Raw genomic sequence first — 14575 nt, 5'->3', positions numbered from 1 at the left:
GATGCCAAATGGAGGAGGAGCTAAAAAAGAAAGGGACGTTTTTGCACGTAGTTTTGATCACATGGTGTCAACCGCGCCATTTCACGTGCTGGCCCGGAAAAGGGAGTCGCGTCTCATCGGCCTCACCGAAGTTTCACATTGTCATGTGCAATAAATAACCTTGACATTTTGCTGTCATTTTTTTTTTTGCAATAATTGAACAAACTAGTAATTCATCAATTTGTTGCGTAATGCTATGAGAAGATTAAACATTGATTTGGTTTTGCTGTCAAAACCACCCAATGAAGGAAGCCGGTGTACCGGAACGACGCAACATTTAAAAGCCAAGTCAAGAAATCCAAAATGGCGGCAAGAAGAATTTGGAAAAAGATTTCCAAAATGCTTTGAAATACTTTTTTTTTTTTTTAAATGTATAATGAATGGTAAGCACTCTGGACTCTGGAAGACTTTTCTTTGTGGTTGTGGCAAAAGAGAAGGCCTGATCAATTAATTGGTCAATTATGATTTGGCTGATCACTTTAACCTTCGTATCCTCTAATTGTTTACAGCTGTGTATTATACAGCGCTGGTCTGTATATTTCGTACACAGAAATGTGTCGTCTCAGGCACCACCAGATGGCGCTGGTGAGCACTATGCAGGCTCATAATAATTGGTCTTTTATTTTATTTTATCAAGAATAATATATATTTTTAAACAATTATAAGAGGTAATTTTTCGTTGTAAACATTTATATATCATACAAAGGCTTTACCAAAGCCAAGTAAGTTCAATGGTCTAACTTTGTAAACAGGGCCGGCCCACGAGCTCTTGTTTAAAGGTTAGCTCAACACCAAATCAACTTCTTTTGTGTGCTGATAAAATCAACTGATGTCTACAAATGCCGTCAACATGTCCTCATTATTTTTGACATTTGAGTGCATGTTTGTTTCAAGCTTGAATTGGGGTCAAAAGGCGCGTGTTTGGCGCCATCTTCAGGTAACACACCCCAATGTGTGGCTGTTTCTTCTCATGACGCGAGACGATGCGTACTACGTCACTTGTTCCACATGACGTAGTCGCCCCGCCACCCACCCGCTCCTTAAACGGCTTCTTCGTGAGTTGCTTCTGTCAATCACAGCCAGACCACGCCCAACCCTCTCCCCATTCGCAAGCCAACGCTCCTCCTGGCCACACCCCCTTTCCTTTGGGCGCCAATTTCAAATCTTAGTGAGGGGTGGAGCAAGAGTCGACTTCCTGTTGAGTTAACCTTTAAGTGATGAGCTACTCAAATCATAGTGCGCATGTCCAAGCCCCTCATCCAATTAAAAAACAGGAATGATGTCACGTGACGTCAAGACGCACTCAACACACACTCACTTTTGGCGAGCTCCATTGGTTTTCATCGGGAGCAAAATACTCGACGTAATAACAAACCAACAACGTGAATGAAGTTGATCAATGACGTCGGATGGACGCAGGAAACCAGAAACACGGCAGCAGTTTTGAAGGACGTTCGTGATACGAGTGAAGGAAGCGCGAGCAGCGCAACTTGTCACGTGGGCAGGAAGTTCAGCACAAACATTTCAAGCAGAAAATCACAACGAGAGCAAATATGAAGCAACGGTGTTCATTTGTGGAATGATTTTGGAACTGGCCTGAAAAGAAGTCAGTCACTTGGTGAATTTAAAAATGGTTTAAAAGCAAAGATAGAAAAAAATGACTTCCATCAGACACGAGCTGTTAAATTTCTGTGGATGTGTCGGCACGAGTGTAATGCAAATTGTGAGTATGAGGATATGATTTATAAATGTATTACGGTATATGAATTTCATGTACATATGTCGCTGGCAAATGTGCATATGTCAAAGTGCACTTGTATATATGACCAGGTTTAGACATTTTTCTTTTATTGAAATACATGAACTTATTGTCATGAAATAAGTCAAAACAGAACGAATGAGGGACGAGATCAGTTTTCAACTTCTTCCTTTTCAACATTTAAACTATAACTAATGATGTTTTTTATAAGCTTGTGTTTTTTTTCCTCTTCTTTAAATCTTTATTTTTTTCTGCTACTTGTTTATATCTTCAATAGACAAATCAAAACAAAAAAATCAACCATGTGCTGAATTTGAAGCAGCAAATGAAATCTGGAAGTCAAGCGAGCAAGTGAGATGAAGTCGTCGAACGGAATTGCGCGCTGGCAACAGTCGGCTGCTTGTGAAGGACGTGAGACGTCACATCTTTCATTCTTATTTCTTGACGGTCTGTTTCTGCTGCAGTTGATTTAGGACCACAAGCAGTCACGGCTCCAAATGACGATCGCAGCATCATTGATCGCCGCCGAGTCCGAGGAACGTTTCTCCGCCGAAGAGACGTTGAGAAGTGCGAATTAATTCGGCAATTCTTGGACTTTGACGGACGGCTTATTGACATTGACACGTTTGTCCGGATGAAAGATGGCCGTGCATCCTCTCTCGTCAAGAAATGAGGAGCAGCATTTTTATTCGTAAGGCTAAATGGAATTGAATTGGAACGTAACGCGTAACGTGTCGGCTGCTTGTGAGCGTCAACGTTTCTGTTTGGATGTTGATTCATTTACGCGGATAAATAATAGCGGAGAGTGTTCATTTTTATCAGCCATTTTGAAATATGGTCTCAGTTTTAGTCCAATTTCAATCACACTTGTTCGCTTTTATCAAAGTTAGTCAACCTCATCCCTTTTTTATTTGCTCAACTTTTAGTGGACATTAAGTCCGGCCTTTCAGTCGAGTCCAAGAAAACATCATTTTTTTCGTCCGGTTTTAGTCAACAGAAACGGTCAACATTTGAGTCTGGTTTTAGTCAGGACAGTCATTTGACACCCGTTTGCATTTTTTTTGCCAGCAGATAATGTTGAACATTTCCATGGAATCGAAAACGACTTCACGGCAAATGTTCTCTCGTCTTTTTGATTGAAAACAATTTCATACACAATGGCAGTCTATCAACACGTGGCTATTACGACTCCATGCTACAAGCTAGTAAATTAGCTAGCATTAGTTAGCGCTCAGATGAACACTGTTTGAACGTTAGCCTACACTTGTTGCATGAATGTTACGTTGCAGATTTGAAAGGGGGCGGAGTCACTGTGTGTTTGTGACAGGATTTGACCTCAATTCTCGTCTTTATTAGTTGACAAAAATGCGGTTTTGGTCGTTTGCTCATTTCAGCCTAAAAGGTCTACGCAAAGTTGAAATCGGCTTCAAAACAGGTCACATGGTCGTCCTTTTGGCACGTTCTATCGACCAAATTGTAAGCATGCATGAAGATGCTCAGTAAAGAAATGCAAATAAAGCGTACTCATCCAGTTTGTTACAATAGCTTTATTGTTCTCAAGCCACGTGTGCGCTTTGCTGCGCGTCCATCGGATGCTTGGGTCCAGATGAATGGCACCGTGCCCTCCATTTCTTTGCCCTCCTCCTCCCACGTTGTTTTAGCATACGTCTGAAACGGAGAACATGTCGAGGGGAACAATTACTTGACCAAAGTATCCTGAAACATGTCAACAGTGGCAACAAACACCGGCGGCGGCTAGCTATAGCATCTAGCACCTAGCATGGCGCCCAGCCTAAACATGTACCGTTTTTCAGCCGCATGGCAAAAAAACAAAAAACGAGCTCAGCAGGTCCTTCTTCTATTGATAATAGTAGTGACAGATCGCAATGCAACATTGAAACGAAAAGTATAAATGTGGCTATAAGGAAATAAAAAGTACACCCCATTTACCTTGAGCAGATCAGCAGGACTTCCTGAATGCACAATATATATATATATAAAATTGGTATTTCTTTATTGAACAAATATACAATTACAATCAATCTTGACACCGGGTTAGGGTTACGTTAGGGAACCTATTTTCCCAAGGACGCAGAAATACGCTCCACGGCCGGCCGACGCCAGACGGACGTGATCTGGAGGTCCATTGGACGTCGGAGGTTTAGTGGGCCGCCGCACCGAGGAAGGCAGGTCGCGCCACCACGAGAAGAGGAAGCCCGCCTTGGACATGTTGCCGCTTGCCACGAACAATGTTGCCAATCGTTGCCATCTTGGCCTGAAGGACTTGAGCCGCACGAGCGGCTGCTGGCCGGGTTTGGGTTTGGCTGGGCCGGGCTTCACCGCGACGGAACACGGACGACTTTCTGGCCTGGCATTCGCGCACGTGCCAACAACACAACGGCAGGGAACAATTCATAATCAATCTAAAGAAGAAGGCAGGAGAAAAAACGGTCTGTAATGCCCCGATTGGCCACTAGATGTCTCTCACTTATTGGCCAACGACACTCCAGCGTTCCTTTGCGCCCCCTGGTGGAAAAGTTTCGGAGCAGTTTCCCTTTCCGCGGTGAGCACGTCTTCCTCGCAGTTCCGAGGGTGGGGGTTCGATTCCGGCGGGGAGGGAAAAGGATCAACTTATTGCTCATTTAAGGTCGCTCTTGTTTCATTTGGACGGAAATGAGGTGCTATGATGCGACACCACATGCAATATTGCAATTCCACTTGGACAACCGCCGAGTACGCGCGCGGGGGGGGGGGGGGGGGGGGGGGGAAGGGGGGGTTGTTGTTTGCAGTTGAGCCATCGCCGGGACAACCGCAAGCACGCCGAGTAACAGATGTGGTGATAATAGGCCCCCAAGGAAGTGGACACGCACGCGTCACGTGACGCTGTCAACAACCTGCTGCATCCACAAGCGCTTCCTGTTGTTTCAAGCTTGAAACTCACCTGCGGAAGTTCACATGACAGCATTTCAAATCACTCGTTCTGCCCTTGGATGATGATATCTTTGAAGTCCAAATTCCTTGAAAACTCAACTTGAAATCGAACTCAAAAGGCCAAAGAGAAAATAAATGCGAAAGTAAGTCAAATAACAATACGAGCAGTTTCACAAGAAAAAGCAATGCTGGCCGCTTAAATGCGTCTGAGGCGACGTTCACACTGCAGCAAATGCGACCCAGATGGGATTTTTGGTTCCGAATGCCACCTGTATCGGACCTTTTTTTTCATGTCGGTCTGAACGGCTCAATTGCATTTTTTGGTCCTCGATCGGAGACGTATCCGAATGTTTGCAATACGCACGTATCCGACCTCGACGTCATCAAAAGTTCAAGAAGCGTTAGCTTGTTTTACGCTTGACGCATCGGCTCGGTCCGCTCGGCTCGGGAGACGTACGCGAATCGGCAAAGTTGTTTCGAGGAACAGTTGTGGCTTTTATATTTGACTTGAAACACGGAGTATAAAGATGATGAAGATTTGCGCTGACGATATTCGTCATTGTCATTTGATGTCGCCGCGCAGTCGCCACATTTATTACACGCGCGACATTGACGTGAAGTCGTCGTGATGGAGAAAAAAGAAGATGTCTTCGCGAGATGAGCTGCCGGAACAGGCTCGCTTCATTTTCACCAAATATTATTTCTACCTCCACCCGCCGACGGCCTTCAAAAAGACCGTACTATTTACTTGCGCAAACAAAGCGTTGGGCGTGACGTCGTATCTTCTTTTGCGCATGCGTGCCACTTTGGGGACGCGTCACGCCCACACAGCAGACAGACTGAGGTCGCAATTAAAAGGTCACGTGAACGCTTACTCCCAAAAATGGGATTTCCCCCAAAAGTCGCAATTGAGCTTTAAGACCCGCAGTGTGAACTTGTAGCCTTAGAATGAGATAGAAGACAGCTGCCATTGAGATCTATTAATAGAAGTCTTTTTTTCACAGATTGGGAAGAATGTGTGCCTTTGAGTAGTATTATTTGACCGTGCTCTCATTGGACCCGTGTTTCCACAGCATTTGTGCGTTATCACCCAATGCTAATTGCTGTTAGCATTGGAATGGGATCCTCCGCCACTTTAGCATTAGCACTAGCTCTACGTGTAGTAAAGGCTGAGCATTATGTGGAATTTAGTTACGCGAGTTCACGTTCGCGCACTGATGTCTCGCGTTGTGACGCATTTTTTCCCTGTTCTGGTTTGAGTCCGTTTCAAACTTGCGATCCAGTTCAGCTCGTTGAAGTCTGTTGATCTTAAAACGCACTTTGGCTTGCCTGTTGATGTTCCTTTACGCACGGAGTCGATGACAACAAAGTAAGGACTCGTGTTGTGCCTTTCTCCTTTAAGTCTGCCGCAGTCCGTCTGCTCGTGAGCCACTTAGCCACATTAGCCCGCTAGCATTGTGCCGCCGTCATTCGCGGTCATTAATATTCCAGTTTATGCTGTATTGTTGTATTTGCATATTGTCGCGTCCCGCTAAGTGACGAGTTTCGCTCCTCCGAGCTGCGTTATTGTGGGCGGGGTTGATTTGGTGGCTGTTGAACGTATGTCGGCTTCTCATGCCGTCACTCAGTGCAGTGATCTTTTACGGCCAATAGATGGCGGCCTTGCACTGTTTTTCCTTACAGCCTTTTTGTATCGTTGAGATGCAAAGTGTTGTTGCGTCCGCATTTTGGACATTACGAGATAGCTTGGTGATATATGTTGAGCCTTTGTGTATTTGTACTAATATTGAGAGCTCGTAGTAAGTATTCTTTTCCTCTGCTTGTTTTGCAGACTCCATTTCAGACTCATTCAATTTGCAGCTCAATATCGACGTCAAGTCAATTTCAAGATGAATTGCAATTTCCTTTCAAGTCCATTTAAAGCCCATTCAATCAAACTCATGCCATGTCAATCAATGTATATTCCTGGAAATCCTCCATTCAGCAAAGGCTCCTGAATCCCACCCTGGAGTCCGGTCTCTTCCCGCCTGTGCTCACCGTCGTGTTTGCAGCGAGCCCCTGAAAGCACCAGCAGCTTTCTATTATCTCCATAACGGTACGTTTTAGAAACAGAACCAATTGTTTTCAAATATACCAAGCGTGTCGTTCTTGTTGTTGTGTGTTTAGCGAACGCCGCCTGGGGTGTCATTGAAACGGTTTGAAACGGCAGAACGATACAATTGAATTCCAAAAGTCTCGTGCTGTCTTCACCGTCTCCAGTTTTGGCGACCTTCGCTAGAATTGCGCAATTTGGCGTTGCAAAAACTCCCAGTCACGCAACTCAACTGGAACCCGATGCAAATAGCGCAATTGAACCTGGCTGTCAATCAATCAATTCATCAATAGATCCATGATGTAAGGAGGCGCGCCGCCGAATTCCATAAGCTTTGGCAAAGTGACAGCGAATGGCGACGAATCCGACAGCGGCGCGTCCTCTCGACCTCCAACTCAATTCGGATAAGATCGCTTCGTGATGGCGTTTCCGCTCATTTTAGGGTTAGTCCTTCGTTTGAATGCCGTTTGCTTGAACACATTTTTGTCAGTCCTTTCATTTGGATTCTTGTAAATATTGCACCTTTTTGTGTAAATATGTTTTTGTTTTTTTTCTTTGGCGACTTTTTTTTTGTTTTTCTTTGAATTTTTAAAAAGTCCATTTCTTTTCGGCGATATGTGGTGCGGCGGGTGACCGAGACATTTTGCCTTCCTTACGGGTGCGTAACAATGCCAAAAGTTCTTGTTTTGCTTTGTTTTGGAGCTGCGGAAGGCCGCGAGAAAACCGACGTCGGGCCACAAGTCGGTGTCCAAACCGCAGATTTGTCGGTAGCGCGGATCCAATGCAATCAATATTCTTGCCGATTGGACTGTCGTGTATTCAAATGGAATTTTCCATATTGATGAACGAAGCAAAAATGAAGTCTGGTGGTTGAAAGAAGCCAGAATTGTGCTTTGATTCCAAGTCGAGCTGTCAAACGATGACCTTTTTTCATCAGATGAATTGCGTTTTAGAATTTGGATTCAAAAAGGCTTTTTTTTATGCGTTCAATGATTTTGTCATTTCATGCTCTGAGGACGTCTTCCACATTTTTGGATCCACTCTCCAATCGGTTGCATCATTTCAAATGACCCCCCAAAATAACACCGATTGTTTACATGAGCAAATATTCCGAATATCATCCGCAAACATTTATCAAACGTTTGACTTGAATGCGTGTCGTTATGTTTAACTTGTGCCGCCTTCAACGTAGCCATCCGATGTCAAGGTCATCTGCGCTCAAAATGATTCATCTGCGTTAATACATGATTAATGCGATCATTTTTTGTGATTCATTAATTAGTTGACGCTGCAACTGTGAAGATAACAAAAACCCACAACTGGACTTCACAGTTTGTTGTCTTCATTCCGCGACCCGTCCTGCCGGCTGCTGCCAAATTCATCGTTTGGCAGCCAATGTGGCGTATTTGGACCCAACTGGCCTTTCCCGCCAGTAGCAGTGCAAGCGCCGCTACGGCGAGCAGCCCGGGAATCAACGGCCGCGTCAGCGCTCGCCCATCGTATCACCTTGCGAGCAGCAAATTTGGCCGGCGGGTTCGTCAGCTGTCGCTTCCAAAAGCTCGCTGAGCCCCGCCTGGCGTCGATCGTCGTTCAGAGCTCAACGGTGGCAGGAACGCACACATTTGCATAATCAACACACGCCGACGCGCGTGCGCTGCTAACACAGTCCACGGATTGTCAGAACGCTTGAACGGCGCCATTGTGTGTCTGCGCGACAATGACGCACGCATTAGCGGCGGGCACGTGTTCCTCCGCTGATGTCAAAGTTGCGGCCGGGTCAGTACCGCGCCGTCCCCGGTGTCATTGTCGTCGTTGCCGCGGCGACAGCCTCCCTCTCACTTTCTCGTGGTCGCACGCACGCGGGGCCGAGGGCTCTCCTCAGACCGGCCCAAGGTTGCCTCAGACACACGAGGACATCTTCACACTTTTACAAAACGGTTTTAACTGTCGGGATGAAAATCAGCACCGACAAATGCGAGACCAGCGTCCACGGTCGGAAAAGGCTTGGGGGGGGGGGGGGGGGTGGGCATCCCGCCCCACCTGGAAGGGAGGAAGCGTATCGATTGAGTCCTTGTTGACCAAGCGGGACGTCGTCCAGCTGTACAAGCGAGCACACGTGACGCACTTATTGGACTTCAAACGTCTCTCGGATCGCATTCGTGGACGCCCGTTTTCAAAGGGACACAAATAATAACTAAAAAGTCAAGCCAAAACTAAGACAGTGTCCCCCATCGACGCATTTGACGGATTGCGTACACGTCGGCAGCCGTCCTGTGTGTGTTCATTTGTCCATTTGTAAGCTACGGTACGACACAAGAGTTGATTGGAATGTGGCAAAACGCGCTCGACTTCAAAAGAAACCTGCCGGCGCGGCGGCAACAAACGAACGCACGCGCAGGCGGGTTTAGCGGCCGCGAGCAACGCAGAGCCGAGCGGGAAATGTGCAGGAAGTCCACAGATTAGCGCGGTGTGTGCGTGCGCGTGCGCGTAGGTGGGATTTCCGATTTGCTGGCCACCCGCCATGAGAGCCACTGAAGTGATTAGTGATCATGTCACAGCGGCGCAACATGCTCATAATTAATCGGACGCCGCTAAGCTGCTGCACTTTGGCACGCGCGCACGGACGGCCGCGTCCAGATCAAAACAGGAAAGTAACATTCGCTTGGAGCAAAGTGAAAACCGTTGGGATGTCAGCTCGGCCGCCGCGTACGTGGCGATAAATGACGGACTGGTCGCCAGGTTTTCAGGGCACATGTGGCCAAAATGCGCATTACAGCCGACACGAAGCTAGTACACGTGCTAGCGCAAGTTAGCAATGCTCGTAAACATGCTGACAGAAGTTGCTGTAAAAATGCTCACAGATTGTAGCTACCAATGCTAGTTAGCGAAAATGCTAACAGAAGTTACTACTATGTAAAGCTATTGTAAAAATGCTACCAAATGTGATAACAGAAGTTCAGTCGCAATACTAAGAAGATGCTCAAACAAGTCAGCTCATGTCATAAATGTGCTAAAGGAACTTAGAAATGAAAGTAAGCATGCTAACAAAAGTTAGCTCCGCCAGTGGAAAAAGCGAATCGATGTAATGCTGCCTTCGAGGACGGTCCGAAGTCGGATATCCCACTTTCTTTTTCCCAGTTCCCACCTGAACGCGTTTGAGGCTAAAGTAAACAAGCAACATGGCGGATCGCGGTCAATTGTTTTTGACTTTGGTCCTGAAAGCTCATTTGGACCTCCAGCAAACTTGCCTTCTCGCAATTTTGCTTCATTTATTGTCAGTTCAGTAGTTGACCGTATCATTTGGTGCCGGGAGATGGCGACGTACCGTCGCGTACGTTTTGTTACCTGCACTTTTCTCGAATATTTATCAATGAAGAAAGCGAGCGCCAGTAAATTGCCTTTTACCGTTCCAAAGGCGGCGCCATTGTAGCGACGTCACAACGAAGTCCGTCGGTGAAGTCGGCCTACTTTTTTTTCTTCCAGACTTCCCAATTGGGATTTCCGAGTTCAAGGGGGCGTTCCCGTACATACTTCCTGCTTTGAACTCGGAAAAGTCCCGCTTGCGACCATCCTGGAATGCGCCATTGGGCGCCAGTGTCATGCTCTCGCGGCGCTTGAAATTCCCATGCTAAGAAAAAATTAATTGTCGGGGAGGGCCCTATAAATCGGCCGATATTATCGTCAAACTTGATTTCATAATCAAGCTGAAAAACAAACGGGTCCGTTGATTGGCTGCATAGTAGGAGAAAGTGATGAAATCGCCATTTGACGAATCAGTGGGAAAAATTGATTTGGGAAAAATGGAGGCGTGTCCCGTCTCGCCGTCGTAAGTCTGCGTCCCGAACCTGGAAATGATTTGGGCTTAAAATAAGTCCCGCCCCAAACACCGTTAATGAAGCTACCGTGCTAGCATGTTTTTGGAGTGCTGACGGAAAAAGCCACTCGAGGATGGGACAACATGCTAACTACGTGTGTCCTCATATTTTTATTTCCTGGCAGCTTTCACACATGAAACTTGTTACAGTCCTACTGGCGACAAAGAAGTGAGCCTAGGAATAGTTTTACTCTTAAGTGCGAAGGAACTATTTCTTTAAGACATATGTGAGTCATCTGAGTCATGAAGTAATTCCACTTTTAAGGCGAAATCCAAGTCACGCAAAACTTTTAAGTGCTTAGCACAAGTAACGATATGTATTACTTTTTCTTTTGCTCAAGTAAATGTGAGTACAGTATTTTGGTACTACAAATAACAATGTATTTTTTAGGGACAAAAAGGTGAGTATTTCAAGTTTCAAGTCAAGTAATGAATGAAGTCACGTAACTGATGACTGAGTTCTTAGTACAAGTACTACTTTTTTTTCTGCGTCCCTCACAAGAGACCGACTGTGATGTGCGACCATTTCGCCCGCTGGCCACCACGACATCCCCTGACCCAAACCCCAACGAGGACCCATGAAGCGCCTGCACACACATACATTGAGCTCAAATAGGAAGAGGGACACCATTTTGGAGAAAGTTTCACATTTTTCAAGGAGGAGGAGGAGAAAAGTAAGAAGCAGAACGCAGAGGAGGCGGAGGGATTTCTTCTCCCAACTTTGACACGAACGCACTCAAAGCGCGTGCACGTCCCAGCATCTTGAGCACAAACAAGTTCGGCTGATTTTCTTTTTTGCATCTTTTTCGTCTGCGCGCACGCGCGCACACAGGGCGGGGAACAGCTTGGCTCGGTTCGGGTCGACCTCAGTGTGTGCGCGCATGTGTATGTGTGCGCGCGCGTGCGTGCGTGCGGTTCGGGACGTCTCGAGCCACCAGAGCGGCACCGTCCGGTCCGGTCCGGCCCTGGACCGTTGTCGGCTTGGCGCTTCCCATTTGGACTCGCGCCGGTGGGACACGTCCCGCCCTGTCGAGTTTGAGTTTGGAGTTGTCCACTTGGTCGCTTGCTGTCGTCGGGACGGACGGCGACATTCTGCTTGTCGGACGTTCAGCCGAGCGCCTCCGAGTCGAAACGGAGCGGAGGCGCCATGCCGGTCCGAAAGAAAGGTAAGACGCTAGCCTAAAAGGTGGTGGCGGTTCCGGTTCTGCCGTGGGTAGCCTAAGCCGCTTTCGAACTAGCCAGCTAGCATGCTAGCCGCTACTCGCTGGGACGGCGAAAGTCCAAATGGCGTCGCCGCTCGCTCGTCCGCTCGCACGCTCGCACGCACGACGAAGCGGAGCCCATGTTCTTAGTGGGACGGGGCGTCAGGCGGGCCCGGCTCGTTCCGTCGGGCCGAACCGGGCCGCGGAGGCCCGCGTGACTGAGGGAAGGCATTAAGGCGAGCTAGCCGCTTAGCTCGACGTGCTAACTCGAAGAAGCGAGTTGCGAGTGACGAAGCAGCTGACGACAAACTTCACGCAAACTCCACAACAAGCTTGAAAGGCGAAACTTGCAAAATGCGCCACAAAATGGACGCAAACTCGGCCACTGCTGCTCGTCAACCGGACTTGAGCACTTTTCTCTTGCTTCTCTCGCGAGTTGAACGATCGCAATAATAATATTGAGTCGAACCGATGCATCGGCAATGGCTGACGTCAGATGAAAGTGACTCGTATGGCGTGAGTGTGTCGGGTAAGTTACTCAAGATCAGTAATATAGGAATTATTAGTTACTTGCTTACAAAAGGAACTGGTTACTTGAAGTTACTTTTTTCCTTCTCGCCCTGCATCGTTTCTTCCCAAAAGTTTTACTTTGCATGTTCAACATAAGCAGTTGCCCCCCCAACCCCCCCTTTTCGACATCCTACATTATAATATCTCATTCATCTCATTGTTGTTTAAACTCAAAAAGTGTCGCATCACAGTCCATTTGTCCCCTCATTTGAATAAAATCAACGCTAAGTTTTTGACTTTGTATGAATTGCTGACGAAATGAAACCACATCACGTCCTTCTTGACATCAAATGACAAAGTGTAACGTTTATGAATCTTTGGTCCCCACAAAATCAAAATACTGGTTGTATTTCCCTGCAGTGACCGTCGTGCCGCCTCCACTCGTCCTCCATGTTTGCTGCAGTTTGGGAAATACGCAACCGCTGGCGCGTCGTGTCAAATTCATTCAGACCAAATCCAATGGATCGAGTTTACGCCGCCGACCTTCAAAAAGTAGCAATTGTTTCAACTAAAAAAGAGAAGAATTGTTTCTGCAGCCGGTCCGAATTAAAATAGTCATGGATACAAGTAAATATATTCGGGATGTCACGATTTCTCATCACGTGATCGGAAATTGGGCCCGATCACGTGGTTGCTGACTCGATCGGAATCGGATAAATATATGAGGTTCTTTTTTTTATAACTTTTGATCAGATCTGCGCGGTGGCACAAAGTGAGACTTATAAAGGTGTTGGGGTCGTTAAAATATATAAATAAATAAATGAATGTTTTCCCCCCTCCTTAATAAAGAATCGGCCAATCTCAAAATGAGGCGACTCGGGTTAAAAATAATATTACTCAAATCTTGAAAAGATTTGGTACTTGTGATTAGGGAAAAGTAATATACTACTACTTTCCCAACATTAGCTAGTGGCTACCAAAACGTTAACTATCACAATATTACACGATAAGTTGAAGACATTTTGTTGTAATACTTCCATCCAAAAATGATCTTTAAAAATCGATTCGGCCGCATATTGAATCGATACGAGAATTGTGCGCTGTAACATGCCGATATATTGCAGAATCGATTTTGTTTCGGCCCCCCTATTGTTTAGACGAAGAACATATTAATGCAAAGACAATTTTGGGACTTCTGCTTTCGATAAGTTGTTGTAATAGCACAAATGATATATTTAAAGTCTTGTAAATTGAATTGCATTGACTCTCATGTGTCACTTGTGGGAGGCGCTCCAAATCTTGAGCTTTTAGACGGTAGACCAGGGGTGTCAAAGGTACGGCCCGCGGGCCGGACCAGGACCGCAAAGGGGTTGAGATGATATTGTAAACGGCGGACCAATTATTCAGAGGGCCAAAACATACGCATTCGTAATTTCACAAGCAATCGACCTGGATGATGTCATTATTTTACACACAACCTAAAGTTACGGTTTGTTAAAAAAAGAAAAAAAAAAGATCAAAACATAGATCTACATACTGTGTGTATCTAGATCAATCTGTGTATAACTGACACAAAGTGTTTATACCATGATTTAACTGGTCCGGCCCATTGTTAATATATTTTCCTCCATGAGCTAATAGGATTTTGACACCCCTGCTGTAGACGCAGAGATTAGAGATATGACAACTACTGTTGTTCCGATACCGTTTTTTGGCCCCCGATACCGATTCCGATAGCCAGCTTTGCAGTATCGGCATTGCTCGTTTTTTTGTTTAGCTTTTCAACATGAAAAAGCTGCCCTGTCATTGGTTCAGAGCATTGAAGGGCCAATAGGATGTCTTGGCTCGACACGCAGCGAACACGTCGTGCACAAGCGAGACACCAGATGCTGCGTTCAAAGTCCTCTATTAGCGTCAGGAATAATAGTATGGGCTATATGCCACGGAGGAGGCGGGACTCCCGACTTCCTGCTTTTCCGCGTCATTTCCGTTTCCTGTTTGCGACGTGTGGGCCGCGTCCCAGTTCGTGCGCTTCCGCCTTTGCGCGTTCCCGTCGACGGGTGCGAGTGTGAAGTGTGTGTCTGCTGAGACGCCATCGGCGGGAACGCGCGGTTGGGGGGTGCGAGTGTTGGAACGCGGCCGGAAACGACGCTGATGTGTGAAACCCG

At 46.5% G+C, this 14575-nt stretch overlaps 1 protein-coding gene and 1 long non-coding RNA gene across 13 annotated transcripts in view; one reads left to right on the top strand and one right to left on the bottom strand.

Moving 5' to 3' along the window:
* Positions 1–3325: 3325 nt before the first annotated feature.
* On the bottom strand, positions 3326–6322 carry LOC147180211 (uncharacterized). The gene is made up of 2 exons (XR_015097282.1): positions 4740–6322; positions 3326–3466 (listed from the first exon to the last, which is right to left on the bottom strand). It is a non-coding gene; the product is annotated as an uncharacterized LOC147180211 (long non-coding RNA).
* A 5115-nt stretch (positions 6323–11437) lies between these two features.
* Positions 11438–14575, top strand: part of dlg1b (discs large MAGUK scaffold protein 1b) — a 45467-nt gene continuing 42329 nt past the window's right edge. For 3 of the 12 annotated variants that reach the window (XM_086097111.1, XM_086097120.1, XM_086097031.1), the window contains exon 1: positions 11439–11861. In XM_086097111.1, the coding sequence (XP_085953237.1) occupies positions 11843–11861 (19 nt within the window). In that variant the 5' untranslated portion in view covers positions 11439–11842. Of the gene's footprint in view, positions 11862–12269; positions 12427–14575 lie in introns of those variants that run through there. The other 9 variants (XM_086097082.1, XM_086097049.1, XM_086097013.1 and 6 more) reach the window with 7 other exon arrangements.

This window comes from Leptonotus elevatus, chromosome 1, assembly GCF_054856555.1.
Source record: "Leptonotus elevatus isolate MCC_2025b chromosome 1, RoL_Lele_1.0, whole genome shotgun sequence".
In the NCBI taxonomy this organism is placed as follows: Eukaryota; Metazoa; Chordata; class Actinopteri; order Syngnathiformes; family Syngnathidae; genus Leptonotus; species Leptonotus elevatus.
Note: the sequence above shows the minus strand (reverse complement) of the source record. Positions and strands in the feature narration are given on the sequence as shown.